This window comes from Eubalaena glacialis, chromosome 1, assembly GCF_028564815.1.
Source record: "Eubalaena glacialis isolate mEubGla1 chromosome 1, mEubGla1.1.hap2.+ XY, whole genome shotgun sequence".
Lineage (NCBI taxonomy): Eukaryota > Metazoa > Chordata > Mammalia > Artiodactyla > Balaenidae > Eubalaena > Eubalaena glacialis.
Window position 1 is genome coordinate 209,629,169 of NC_083716.1, and position 15,192 is coordinate 209,644,360.

The following is a 15,192-nucleotide window of genomic DNA, read 5'->3' on the forward strand; positions in this document are numbered from 1 at the left end:
ACCCACTTCACACCTAGGGACACATACAGACTGAAAGTGAGGGGATGGAAAAAGATATTCCATGCAAATAGAAATCAAAAGAAAGCTGGAGTAGCAATACTCATATCAGATAAAATAGACGTTAAAATAAAGAATGTTACAAGAGACAAGGAAGGTCACATATAATGATTCAAAGGATCAATCCAAGAAGAAGATATACCAATTATGAATATATATACACCCAACATAGGAGCACCTCAATACATAAGGCAAATGCTAACAGCTATAAAAGAGGAAATCTACAGTAACACAATAATAGTGGGGGACTTTAACACCTCACTTACACCAATGGACATATCATCCAGACAGAAAATAAGGAAACACAAGCTGTAAATGACACAATAGACCAGGTAGATTTAATTGATATTCATAGGACATTCCACCTGAAAGCAGCAGATTACACTTTCTTCTCAAGTGCACACAGAACATTCTTCAGGATAGATCACATCTTGGGTCACAAATCAAGCCTCAAAAAATTTAAGAAAATTGAAATCATATCAAGCATCTTTTCTGACCACAATGCTATGAGATTAGAAATAAATTACAGGGAAGAAAACGTAAAAAACACAAACATATGGAGGCTAAATAATATGTTACTAACTAACCAAGAGATCACTGAAGAAATCAAAAAGGAAATCAAAAAATACCTAGAGACAAATGACAACGAAAACACGATGATCCAAAACCTACGGGATGCAGCAAAAGCAGTTCTAAGAGGGACATTTATAGCAATACAGTCCTACCTCAAGAAACAAGAAAAATCTCAAATAAAGCAATCTAACCTTACACCTAAAGGAACTAGAGAAAGAAGAATAAACAAAACCCAAAGTTAGTAGAAGGAAAGAAATCATGAAGATCAGAGTAGAAATGAATAGAAACAAAGAAAACAGTAGCAAAGATCAATACAACTAAAATCTGGTTCTTTGAGCAGATAAACAAAATTGATAAACCTTTAGCCAGACTCATCAAGAAAAAGAGCAAGAGGACTCAAATCAATAAAATTAGAAATGAAAAAGAAGTTACAACAGACACAGTAGAAATACAAAGCATCATAAAAGACTCTTACAAGCAACTGTATGCCAATAAAGTGGACAACCTGGAAGAAATTGACAAATTCTTAAAAGGTATAAACTTCCAAGACTGAACCAGGAAGAAATAGAATATATGAACAGACCAATTACAAGTAATGAAATTGAAACTGTGATTAAAAATCTTCCAGCAAAGAAAAGTCCAGGACCAGATGGCTTCACAGGTGAATTCTATCAAACATTTAGAAAAGAGCTAACACCCATCCTTCTCAAACTCTTCCAAAAAATTGCAGAGGAAGAAACACTCCCAAACTCATTCTACGAGGCCACCATCACCCTGATGCCATAACCAGACAAAGATATCACGAAAAAAGAAAATTCAGACCAATATCACTGATGAATATAGATGCAAAATCCTCAACAAAATACTAGCAAACAGAATCCAACAACACATTAAAAGGATCATACACCATGAGCAAGTGGGATTTATGCCAGGGATGCAAGGATTCTTTAATATACGCAAAACAATCAGTGTGATAAACCATATTAACAAATTGAAGGAGAAAAACCATTTGATCATCTCGATAGTTGCAGAAAAAGCTTTTGACAAAATTCCACACCCATTTATGATAAAAACTCTCCAGAAAGTGGGCTTAGAGGGAATCTATGTCAACATAATAAAGACCATATACAACAAACCCACAGCAAACATCATTCTTATGGTGAAAAACTGAAAGCATTTCCTCTAAGATCAGGAACAAGACAAGAATGTCCACTCTCGCCACTCTTATTCAACATAGTTTTGGAAGTCCTAGCCACAGCAATCAGAGAAGAAAAAGAAATAAAAGGAATACAAATTAGAAAAGGAGAGGTTAAACTGTCACTGTTTGGAGATGACATGATAGTGTACATAGATAATCCTAAAGATGCCACCAGAAAACTACTAGGGCTAATCAATGAATTTGGTAAAGTAGCAGGATACAAAATTAATGTACAGAAATCTCTTGCATTTCTATACATTAACAATGAAAGATTGGAAAGAGAAATTAAGGAAACAATCCCATTCATCGTTGCAACAAAAAGAATAAAATACCTAGGAATAAACCTACCTAAGGAGGTAAAAGACTTGTACTCAGAAAACTATAAGACACCGATGAAAGAAATCAAAGATGACACCAACAGATGGAGAGATATACCATGTTCTTGGATTGGAAGTATCAATATTGTGAAAATGCCTATACTACCCAAAGCAATCTACAGGTTCAGTGCAATCCCTATCAAATTATCAGTGGCATTTTTTACAGAACTAGAACAAAAAATCTTAAAATTTATATGGAGACAGAAAAGACCCTGAATAGCCAAAGCAACCTTGAGAGAAAAAAAGAGAGCTAGAGGAATCAGACTCCCTGACTTCAGACCATACTACAAAGCTACAGCTTCAAGACAATATGGTACTGGCACAAAAACAGAAATATAGATCAGTGGAACAGGATAGAAAGCCCAGAGATAAACCCACACACCTGTGGTCAATTAATCTATGACAAAGGAGGCAAGGATATACAATGGAGAAAAGACAGTCTCTTCAATAAGTGTTGCTGGGAAAACTTGAGAGCTACATGTCAAAGGATGAAATTAGAACACTCCCTAGCAACATTCACAAAAATAAACTCAAAATGGATTAAAGACCTAAGTGTAAGGCCAGACACTATCAAACTCTTAGAGGAAAACATAGGCAGAACACTCTATGACATAAATCACAGCAAGATCCTTTTTGACCCAGCTCCTAGAGAAATGGAAATAAAAACACAAATAAACAAATGGGACCTAATGAAACTTAAAAGCTTTTGCACAGCAAAGGAAACCATAAACAAGATCAAAAGACAACCCTCAGAATGGGAGAAAATATTTGCAAATGAAGCAACTGACAAAGGATTAATCTCCAAGATTTACAAGCAGCTCATGCAGCTCAATAACAAAAAAACAAACAACCCAATCCAAAAATGGGCAGAAGACCTAAATAGACATTTCTCCAAAGAAGATATACAGATTGCCAACAGACACATGAAAGAATGCTCAACATCATTAATCATTAGAGAAATGCAAATCAAAACTACAATGAGGTATCATCTCACACCGGTCAGAATGGCCATCATCAAAAAATCTAGAAAGAATAAATGCTGGAGAGGGTGTGGAGAAAAGGGAACACTCTTGCACTGTTGGTGGGAATGTAAATTGATACAGCCACTATGGAGAACAGTATGGAGGTTCCTTAAAAAACTAAAAATAGAACTACCATACGACCCAGCAATCCCACTACTGGGCATATACCCTGAGAAAACCATAATTCAGAAAGAGTCATGCACCAAAATATTCATTGCAGCTCTATTTACAATAGCCAGGACATGGAAGCAACCTAGGTGTCCGTCATCGGATGAATGGATAAAGAAGATGTGGCACATATATACAATGGAATATTACTCAGCCATAAAAAGAAATGAAATGGAGGTATTTGTAATGAGGTGGATGGAGTTAGAGTCTGCCATACAGAGTGAAGTAAGTCCAAAAGAGAAAAAGAAATACAGTATGCTAACACATATATACGGAATCTAAGGAGAAAAAAAAAAAAAGTCATGAAGAACCTAGTGGCAAGACGGGAATAAAGACACAGACCTACTAGAGAATGGACTTGAGGATATGGGGAGGGGGAGGGGTGAGATGTGACAGGGTGAGAGAGTGTCATGGACATATATACACTACCAAATGTAAAATTAGATAGCTAGTGGGAAGCAGCCGCATAGCACAGGGAGATCAGCTCGGTGCTTTGTGACCACCTAGAGGGGTGGGATAGGGAGGGTGGGAGGGAGGGAGATGCAAGAGGGAAGAGATATGGGAACATATGTATATGCATAACTGATTCACTTTGTTATAAAGTAGACAGTAACACACCATTGTAAAGCAATTATACTTCAATAAAGATGTTTTAAAAAAAAAAAAAATGGATTAAAGACCTAAATGTAAGACTGGACACTATAAAACTCTTAGAGAAAACATAGGAAGAACACTCTTTGACATAAACCACAGTAAGATCTTTTTTGACCCACCTCCTAGAGTAATGGAAATAAAAACAAAAATAAACAAATGTGACCTAATGAAACTTAAAAGCTTTTGCATAGCAAAGGAAACTATAAACAAGACAAAAAGACAACCCTCAGAATGGGAGAAAATATTTGCAAACGAATCAATGGACAAAGGATTAATCTCCAAAATATATAAACAGCTCATACAGCTCAATATTAAAAAAACAACCCAATCCAAAAATGGGCAGAAGACCTAAATAGACATTTCTCCAAAGAAGACATACAGATGGCCAAGAGGCACGTGAAAAGCTGCTCAGTATCACTAATTATTAGAGAAGTGCAAATCAAAAGTATAGCGAGGTATCACCTCACACCAGTTAGAATGGGCATCATCAGAAAATCTATAAACAACAAATGCTGGAGAGGGTGTGGAGAAAAGGGAACCCTCTTGCACTGTTGGTGGAAATGTAAATTGACACAACCACTGTGGAGAGCAGTATGGAGATTCCTTAAAAAACTAAAAATAGAATTACCATATGACCCAGCAATCCCATTACTGGTCATATACCCAGAGAAAACCATAATTCAAAAAGACACATGCACCCCACTCTTCACTGCAGCACTATTTACAATAGCCAGGTTGTGGAAGCAACCTAAATGCCCATCAACTGATGAATGGCTAAAGAAGTTGTGGTACATATATACAATGGAATATTACTCAGCCATAATAAGGAACGAAATTGGGTCATTTGTAGAGACGTGGACGGACCTAGAGACTGTCATGCAGAGTTAAGTAAGTCAGAAAGAGAACAACAAATATTAACACGTATATGTGGAATCTAGGAAACTGGTACAGGTGAACTGGTTTGCAGGGCAGAAATTGAGACACAGATGTAGAGAACAAATGTATGGACACCAAGGGGGGGAAGCGGGGGGTGGTGGTGGGGGTGGTGGGATGAACTGGGAGCTTAGGGTTGCCATATATACACTAGTATGTATAAAATAGATAACTAATAAGAACCTGCTGTATAAAAAAATAATAAAATTAAATTAAAAAAAAAAAAAGAACCTGGCAGAAACAGTGCAGGAATGTTAGAGAGCGAGTCTTCTCAGATCTAGGCTACCTACTTCCTCTCTCTTGGTGAGATCTCACAGACCCAGAAGCCACTCTGAAGGCCAGACTATAGGATGACTATAGCCTGATGTCTCATTCTAGTAGGGATGCTATAACAGTACCACACACTGGATAGCTTATAAACAGTAAAAACTTATTTCTCACAGTTCTGGAGGCTGGAAGTCCAAGGTCAGGGTGCCTGCATGGTCAGGTGAGGGCCTTCTTTTGGGTTGCAGACTTCTTATTGTATCTCTGTATGGTGGAAGGGCTAGGAATCTCTGGGGGGTCTCTTTTATAAAGGCACCAATCCCACTCATGAGGGTGCCGCCTTCATGACCTAATGACCTCCCAAAGGCCCCACCTCTTAAAACTATCTCCTTGGAGATTAGGATTTCAACATATGAATTTTGGGGGGAACAAAAACATGCAGACGATAACAGATGCATATATGTGTCAAATAGAAAATGTGTTACCAAAAGAAAAGACATGATTAAGAGAAATATAAACCCTATGATATATCATTAGCCCTGGATATCTCCCTTGTGTGTGTGCGCGTGTGTGTGTATCACCCAGTTGTTGGATGGGATTATTTGTCTCAATTCCTCACTTCCAAATAGTAGCATTAAATACCTATATTTTGGTTTTGGTCTCATGATGTGTGGAGAGTATTTCCAAACTTAGCCTGTAGACTTGGCCATATGAATTTATTTGGCCATTGAGATGTTAGTAGATGTTTTATGGGCAAAGGCTTTAAATGTACTTTCATTTTTGCATTCCTGCCTTTCATCATGTGAGAAACATGTTTCAGATACCCAGTGGTCTAAGGAAGTTAAGAGATCTGTGGAGCAGACATGCACCTCATCCACAGCTTGGAAGCCAGCCTACCTGAACCCAGCCTAGATCAGCCAGACAGCAGTCAACCTGAGAAATGTGAGCTGGAAATAAATGCCTTATTGTTCACATCACAATTTTGGGATTGGTTTGTTATGCAGTATTTGGGAGGCAACAGCTGACTGACACATCCGTTCACTTTTCCCCATTAATTAACTCTGGGTAGATTTCCCTCCCTTCTCCCATCAGTTTGTTAGTAGTAGTGAGGATAGGAAGACATATCCACATTTTAAATCTAATGGGTTTTATACTCTAGAACCTAAATGACTTCTTATTTTATAGTTATTTTTATCTGAAAATTTTAACAGGGTAATTGATTTAATTATTAAGATAAAAGGCAAATTATATGTCTTTATCTACAAATGGCATATATGTGTGGTAAGAATATTCTCATTACAACAGTAAGCATGTACTGTGAATTTAAAACGGTTGTTTCCCACTGAGATTTCTCACTCTCTATTTGGAATTTAAGATTATTTATCATTAATACTATACTAAATGGGATTGGTTTCCAGCTGGAGTCTCATGAGATGCAATTCAGACATCAGAGAAAAGGGTAGGGTTAAAGTGGTTATATTCCTATTATGTTATTTTCTTATAAGGCTTAACCAACAAGCAAACACCACCTCCCCCAGCCCTCATGAAAATATTACTTTCTTGAGGCTGTGGTAGTACTGTTACTTCATTATAGCATAATTTAATAAACATGACTCTCTGTGCCTTAAAGTAAAAGAACATTTACTGGGTCCTCTAGGGAGAATGTAGGTACCTGAGATGTAATCACTGCCTTTAGAATTCTTGAGTTGGGACAAAAGGTATATCATCTTTACTAAAAGAGCTTGTACCCTAAACAATGACACATAGACTAAGACTAGAGGGTGTTACGTAGAACATTCTTATATATTCACTCTGATGATTTAAATTTTATTCTGTGACTTCACACTTCCTAAGAGCCCAGTGAAAACAACCTGTAATTCATTGTCGTTAAACTATCTTCAGAAATCTCCCAGTCCCAGACAAATTTAATTTTTTTTTTTTAATTTCACATCAGGAAACTAAATGTCATTTATTCCCCTTTATAGAATAAGGACTCCCTTATTCTAAAAGCTTCAGAATGTACTTGCTATTCTGCATCTTTTGAAGCCTGGCATGAGACTGTACTTTCCTTCCATGATTCTTTTTGTTGTTGATGGAAATTGTGACATATGACATATACCCAGAGTGTGATGCAGAAATAATGGAACTGGAAGGTTGAACCGTGAGGTTATGTGGCATCTCTGGGACCTTGTTCCTGCCCTACCAGATTTCTTTCTGGAGTCTTCTCTGTTCTCTGCTCCATTCCTTTCTAGCCTAACCTTCCCTGTGTTCTCTAATGCAGCGTTTCTTTAAGTGTACGCTAGGGAACACTTTCCTGTAGTACACTTCATGCAAAGATGCATTCCATGGTCAAGTAAATTAGGGAATGTGTATTAACTTTTAAAAGCACTGAAAAGTCCAAACATAAACCATTTCCCTAGAATTTGTCATCATGGAAACCCTCCTTTTTTTCCTCATATGCAGTGATTGTGCCCCTGTGTGTTAGACCTTACAGTGATCCAAGTCTGAGAAGGAATCAGTTTGTTGGTTACTGAAGCCAGCCCTAATTGGACATGGCCTGGGGCCAGACGTCCTCGGGGAGCTCTAGCAGCCTGTGGACTGACTGTGTCATGGGGTCAGGGGACACCCACTTCCTGAGAAGTGGGCCGGGCTGAGCTGTGGTCAGAGCAAGCACCCTAACCTGATGCCCGCTTCCTGCAGTGCCGTGTAGTTTGATTTATGTTTAGCTTTTGTCCTTGATAGTTCTGTTGTCTTTTAAAGGCATTAAGTGCAGGTAGCCTAGCGTGCAGTGTCTTTGCGATGACAAAATATTAGAAGTATTTCGCCTAGGAACCCAGTTTCTCAAATGGGTCTGCTCCTCTTAGAATCAGGCCCACCCTGCTTCCTTTTTAGATCACTGGATTATTACAATCATTTTGTTTGTTCTTGAATCTTATATTCATATGAAAGCATGTATTTTTGTATTTTAACTACTGAATTATTGCCTGTAAAATACTTGAAAGTCTTTTGACTTCTAATAGGAAAGACTAAATACAAAACAAAAAGATCTATTGTTTCTTGATATTAACAAAGCAGGTTCTAATTTTATAAAAACACTTGCTGTCTGAATTATAAAATATTAATTTGTATTACATTTCATGACACAAAATATTATTTTCACTTCTTTAATCTATATCTGAAAAGGAAAAGAAAAAATTTCCAGTGTCCTTAAACTGTTGAATTTGCTGATCTTTCAAGTATATATACTGGAAGTAGGAGGGAAAAAAGGTTGCTATAGGAATCTTAACTCTGACTGACTTTACTTTTGCTAGTTTTAATCTCTGACTTAGTATTATATTATGGTACTTTTATATTGAACAGGCAGTAAAGAATGGCCATTTTTTGACATTTGTTTTCTGGTATTAGATTAATCCTTTACATAAAGGAAATTGGTTTTTGATAAGTTCAGTCAGAGACCAGCTCTTGCTTTCAATAGTTCCCCTTTCTGCCCCCTTTCTGGGGAGTGGATTTCAAAACACATGAAAAAGTGTCTCAGTTACAAATATTTTATAGTATTTTCTTCTTTCAGGTATTTGATTTTAAATTACTTTAAAATGAATGAATGTATACTTTAAAACATCACATAACGACATATATTTAAAATATTGATTACTGAGCTAACTATAACAATATCATTTAAAAATCGTTCCTTCATTAAAAGTAAATAGCAGTGTTGTTTACATATAGCTCTATGAAGCTTTTGCCCTACTTACTGCAACATTAACTTACATTTTCCTTTTCTGTGTGATAGGTGTATAATATTGAGTTTGGGGTTAATTTGCAACCACCTATAGTATAATTCAGAATTTTAAAAATTATCTGTACTCGGATTTCTGATTCTTTTTTGGTGATTTGTCTATATAGTTCAGAGGGCAAAAGACTTTAAAAGATAATCTGCCTACTTGTAAATCACCAATAATTCTTCTGGTTTAGCAGCAGTGGTGGGAAAGTCCTTGCTATTTATTACAATGGTTGTCTTTAGATCACACATACCTTTGCATGTGCTAGCTCATCTCTCGTCGTCGTCTTTTCTTGACTCTCTTAAAAGTACAATCTAAAATAAAACGCTTCCCAGCTGTTGGAATGAGTCTCTGATCTCCACTCTAGGGCAATATTCACATTTTAAATTCTATGTAATCCAATTGGCCAAAAACCTTTCATGCTAATAATAGCTACCCATGCTTTTTCAGAAGATTAAAAATTTTCAGAAAATTAAGTGTCTTGAAGGTGTCTTATCCTTTCATTGTTGTGAAAATTTATTTAGCTGTAACAAAAGTTTCAGCACCTTAAATTCTTGAGAATTTATTTAGGCAAATACAGCAGTGGTTAAGCTAATTATAAAATATCTATCCTGGCAGAATTGCCAGGTCTGGCTTTTGCTTTATATTAAAAAAAAAAGCTTTTTTTTTTTTGCCTTAAAGCCCCTTTGTGTGAGTTTTGTAACTGACAAAATGACTGCATGTAAAACATAACTCTTGCATAAAGTAAGCTGCTCCCAACACAAACTAATTACACATTTGGGAGGCGGGGCAAAGACATCCAGAACTTGCTCGTGCTGAGCCAAGAGCACAGCATTTAATGAAATGAGGGCCATAAAAGGTTCAGCATGGATGCTTTCAGGTCTGACCTGGGCTTCTGGGAAATTGAACGTTGGCTCTGTGGACTGGTGGATTCCCCCAGGCTTTGAAAGACTGGGTTATTACCACTTGCCTGTGTGAATCAAGACTGCTTTGCAATACAGGAACATTTGTGATTCCAGAGATAGCCTCCTTTGGAACAATCTTAAGCTAATAATACGGATTCCTCCTTAGTCATCCATCTTCCTGCCTCTGTTTCCTCCTCTCACACCAAATAATTACTTGTGATATTTGTTTGATAAAAATGGTTGTATATGTCAAGCTCCTACTATGTAGATTCCTCTGTTTCCTCTTTCCTATTGTTAAACTCTATTCCTTCCTGTCAGATAATACTGTGAGTGAAACAGAAAAGCCCTGCCATGTTGTTCAACAACCTTTTTACCAATTATGTTCTGTGTAGACTGGCCATTTCACTTGCAGTGTTGATACATAGTAGATGCTTGATAAAAATTTGTTGAATGACTGGTTTGTTTGCGAAAATTTGTTGATTGACTCTTTTCACTCAGGCCAGAATGGGCCAGTCTCATATCTGAATTCCAACTGTGAGAGATTATTCATTATGCTTAGAAAGTGAAATAGTATTTCAGGGAACAAAATGAGAGAATGGAGAAATAGAAAAAGAAATAACTGAGTGGGAAGGAGAAGCGGAGAGATATATAATTAGGATGATAACAGAACATAGGAACTTGAAGGAAGTTTGTGTAAATGAGAATAAAGGGTTAGTTAAGGGCTAGGGGATAGGTAGGGTAAAGCATTAAAATGGCTTATGAAAATTAGGAAAGAAAAGGCAGTTACCATGTTACTCACCATTTGGTTTTGCATTCCATTTCTTTTTTTTTATTTAATAAAAACAATGCCTTTATATATCATTGCAGTGTTTTCCAAATTGAAAACTGTGATTCATTATTGGATTATGAAATTAATGTAGTGGGTCGTGACAAATTTTAAAAAATAATGAAATAGAATAGAAAACATTAGAATGTGTTGCCCTCTCGGTAAGTATTGTCTCATGAAACTTTTATTTATATCTGTGTATGTGCACACATATGTATATGCATGGTTGCATAGACAGGAAGACAGGTAGATAAATAATGTGGCTTTGGGTACTTGATCACAGGGCTTCCCAAACTTGATGAAATGTACCATGAATATTGTTGTGTGCAATGTTCACTTATGATTTGAGGTACATGATGCAATTTTAAATCATGAACAGTCCAACGTCTGTCACAGATTGGTAGCTATGACACATCTTGGTGCCTTCATTGAGAATATGATGCTGAAGCTGAGCTGGGTTACCATCTCTCCTAGGAATAGGAAGTGTGGTATGAAAATGGAAATTAGACAAGGTTACTTTTAAGGTTTCTTATAACTGTGATACTGTATGCTCTTTATAATTATTTTTAATGTAAAATCTAATTTGTATAAACATTTGAAGTAATGAAATCCAGAATAGCAGGAACCTAGGGCCTATCCAGGGCCTATTTTTGAGTCTCGCACTGTTTTAAGCATCAGTGATACATTGATGGAAAAAAAAAACAGAGCAGTATAGAAGTTCCTGCATTCAAAAGACACTATTTAAAAAAAGTAAGCAAGCAAGTATATAGTATGTGATAAATGCTATGGAGAAAAAGCAAATCGGGATAATGGACATGGGTAGGGTAGTATTGGGAGAACCTTAAAACAAATTTAAACTGAATGATCAGGGAAGACCTCACTGATAAATTGACATTTGAACACAGAATTGAAGGCAATAAGGGAAGAAGGTCTGCAGGAATGTAAGGGAGGAATATTCAAAGCAGAGGGAGGAGGTGACGCAGAGGATTGGGGGCAGAAGTTAGATGGGGTAACTTAGAAAGTGAGGATGGGAGAGAAGAGAAAAGGTCAGATGATTGATTCTTAGGACACTAGTATTTAGGGATTGGTGAGATTAGGAAGAGTCTGCAAAAGGGATTGGAAAAGGAGTAGGCAGTGAAGTAGGAGATGAACGCTGAAAAGTGGTGTCCTGGAACCAAGAGAAGAAAGTGTTTCAGGAAGTAGGGCTTGATAATTTGGGTCTCATGCTACTGTAGACCAAGTAAGATGAAAGCCGAGGATTGACCATCGAATTTACCAACATGAAGGTCATTGGTGACTCTAAGAGGAGTTAGTATACACACACGTACACCTATATTTATAGAACATATATACATATTATGTATTGTGTGTAGTGTTAAAAAATATGTATAGTATAAATACTACTGTAGGGTGTATAAATATTATATCTAGTATTGATGATATTAGACATATCTGTATATCTATGTGCGTGTGTGTGTAAATGCGTACATGTGTGTCATTATAGAGATGTGTTTACCATCTCTCTACTTGTCAGTGCAATAATATAGCAAATGGTTCTTATATCTTCATAAATTCCTTTTAAAAACATTTATTGTTTTATAATTGAGAAGTGTTGGAAAACAAATTATAAAGAAGAAAATAACAGTCCATATTGCAGTGGCAGTAGATACCAAGTTTTTTCCTATGCAGATAGATGGGACGGGGGTGGAAGGCAGGCAGGTAATAGGCAGATGAGTAGGTGTCTGAATATGAATATAGAGTATATGTTACATATTGAAATGTACTGTATACATAAGCTTTTATGCCTAATACTGTCATATTCTCACATGATTAAAAGTCTGTTTCACCACTGTTTTATATAATTCTGTGATTCTTAATAAAAAGTACAAAAACAGCATATATATAATATCTATATATAGATATATATGCATAACTAACTTAGCAAACACCACTTGGTAGACTGCATCTTTCTTCTGTGTTCTAATATAAGTAAAAAGCAGCATTTTATATATATATGTATATATACATACATATACACACACACACCAATAATTCAGTATTTTTCACTTTTCATACTCTGTTCATCCCACAAAGTTTGCATTTCTGCCTCTGAAAAATTAGCTGCCATATAACCAGAGACATAGCTAATACAATACATAGCAGACTTCCTTAGGAGTTCATTCTGACCATCTCAGTGGTCTGTCATGAGCCTCTGAGCATGAGACCCAGTTGATTGCAGGGACTTTTACTGCCACCCCTTCCTGGTACTTAGGAACATATCATCAGGCAGCACTCACTGTAGTCCCCATTGCCTCTCTAGACCCTGGTTGCCTTGAACTTGACTGCATTTGACAATTGTTGGTTCAGGGTATTGGTGTTCACCTAAAAGTGATTTTGACCCCTGGGGACATTTGGCAATGTCTAGAGGCAGTTTTGGTTGTCACAACTGGGAAAGGAGATACTACTGGCGTCTAGTGGGTAGTAGCCAGGGATTCTGCTAAATATCTTTCAATGCATAGGACAGTCCCCATGAGGAATTATCAGGCCCCAAATGTCACCTGTGCTGAGGTTAAAGAAAGCCTGAGCTGCTTTGTATCAAATAATGGGATTTGTTTCTTAGGTAGTAATATAATGAGTTAATTAAAAGAGCTAACCTGTAATCGATTTATTAAATTAAGCAATAAAGTTTAATTTCTTTGAAACTACCCCTTGTCAAAATCTTGACAGCTAACTTCATTTACAGTGAAATTAAATGAAGGAACTATTTCTCTAAGGCTAGACATGGGCTTTCTCTGCTTTGGGAGGAGTCGAAGATGCCATGTCAGTGGATCTGGCTATGATCAGACCTCTTAATCCTGTTTTAATTGTGGGTTCTTTGCTACTTCTGATTTTATAGTTGTTATTTTGTGACTGACATTCAGACATTCACGATAATTTTGAAAATACATAATTTTACGTAAGTGTCCCTCAAAGTGACCTTTAGATGAGAGTCTCTAGACATAATTATAGAGTGGAAGGAACTGCCGACCTGGAATGAGTTGGTGGTTTCCAGGGCTGTCTCATTTTCAAATTTTTCAGTTAAACACCGGGGCAGAGTTTCACATTTCTGCAAGCTCGGGAGGGATGCAGGAGGGGCACCTATACACTTTATCAGCACTTTTCTATCCCCACTTCTGTATATTTGAAAACACTAGGGACCAGATATGATTAACTGCATGCTTCTCCCTGGAGCCCTGAACCCTAATTATGCCTTTTGCTACCATACTCTCTTATTTTTTTAGAACAGCTAGGCTTATGGCTAAGTGTCATTTGTCAAAGATGACATGAATATTTGTTGTGCATTATCATTTTTGTTTAGGTTCAAAAACCAATTGACAGTGAGTTATACTATCCAAAGGAGCAAGCTTAAGGCATGAGTTTTGACAAAGTGAAGTTTAATTCAGTGATATCTGTTAAAAAATCACATCTCTAACTTTAAAATTAACGGTTTATTTTTTCAGCGTTCGGTATCCTATTGACAGTCTTTATCAATAGCCTTGCTTCCACGGTAAATGATATGTTTTAAATTATAGAAGCCAAATATTCCCCCAAATTTTAGAACGTTTCTACACTGAGCTCTTGTTTCTTCATCTGTAAAATGAAGGTGTTGAGATCACATTATCTCCAAGGTCTTTTCTGGTACCTAAGATTCCCTAAGTAACATCCAGTCTCTTTAATTATTGAGAATATCCTGCTGAATTTTTGAATACTTTTCGAATGTTTCAAATGGTAGGAGAGCCTTGCCAAAGAATCCTCCCTGTTGACCATCACCAAATAATATTCCCAGGGACCTCTCCCTTCCACTCCGTCAATGTGATGGTGGCCAATGCAGAGAGAGAAGACCAGCCTTTGCCCACCCGGAGCAGAATTACAGCTATTAGAGGTCCAGTCATCCCATCTTGCTGGTTGCATCTGTGTTTGGCCATCTGAGTGTATAAGTATTCATCTGCTTTCTCCTCCTTTACTCCTTTAATGTGCACTTCCAACAGAAAGGAGAACGTGACTGCTATGCACTCTCCCTGGAAACAACTGAGCAACTCACCTTCGAGATCCCCCTGAATGATTCTGGTTCTGCTGGTCTTGGGGTGAGCTTGAAGGGGAACAAATCTCGAGAAACTGGAACAGACTTGGGGATTTTTATCAAATCCATCATCCACGGAGGCGCTGCTTTTAAGGTAGGTAGGGGTGATGTTTGCACATCAATGAGAAGATATTTAGAGATGTCGTCATTGTGCTTGGGGACTGGATGGAGAAAGTGTCTGAAGGCTTGAGACCACTGAGGCTTTCCTGCCAGATGCAGGAAATGTATGTGTGAACAGATCTGGGTGACAGTTTGGTTTCATACTTTAAGTGGTCATGTCCTATTGATAGTTCTTAAAACTCACCATGATTAATAT

At 37.1% G+C, this 15,192-nt stretch overlaps 1 protein-coding gene across 2 annotated transcripts in view; it reads left to right on the top strand.

Annotated features, from left to right (window-relative positions):
- Nucleotides 1–15,192, top strand: part of PARD3B (par-3 family cell polarity regulator beta) — a 1,019,383-nt gene that overhangs the window by 558,552 nt on the left and 445,639 nt on the right. The window contains exon 11 of one of the 2 annotated variants that reach the window (XM_061186691.1): nt 14,785–14,970. The exons of the other annotated variant lie outside the window; for it this stretch is intronic. Coding sequence (XP_061042674.1) covers nt 14,785–14,970 — 186 coding nt within the window. The remainder of the gene's footprint in view (nt 1–14,784; nt 14,971–15,192) is intronic. 2 annotated transcript variants of the gene reach the window in all.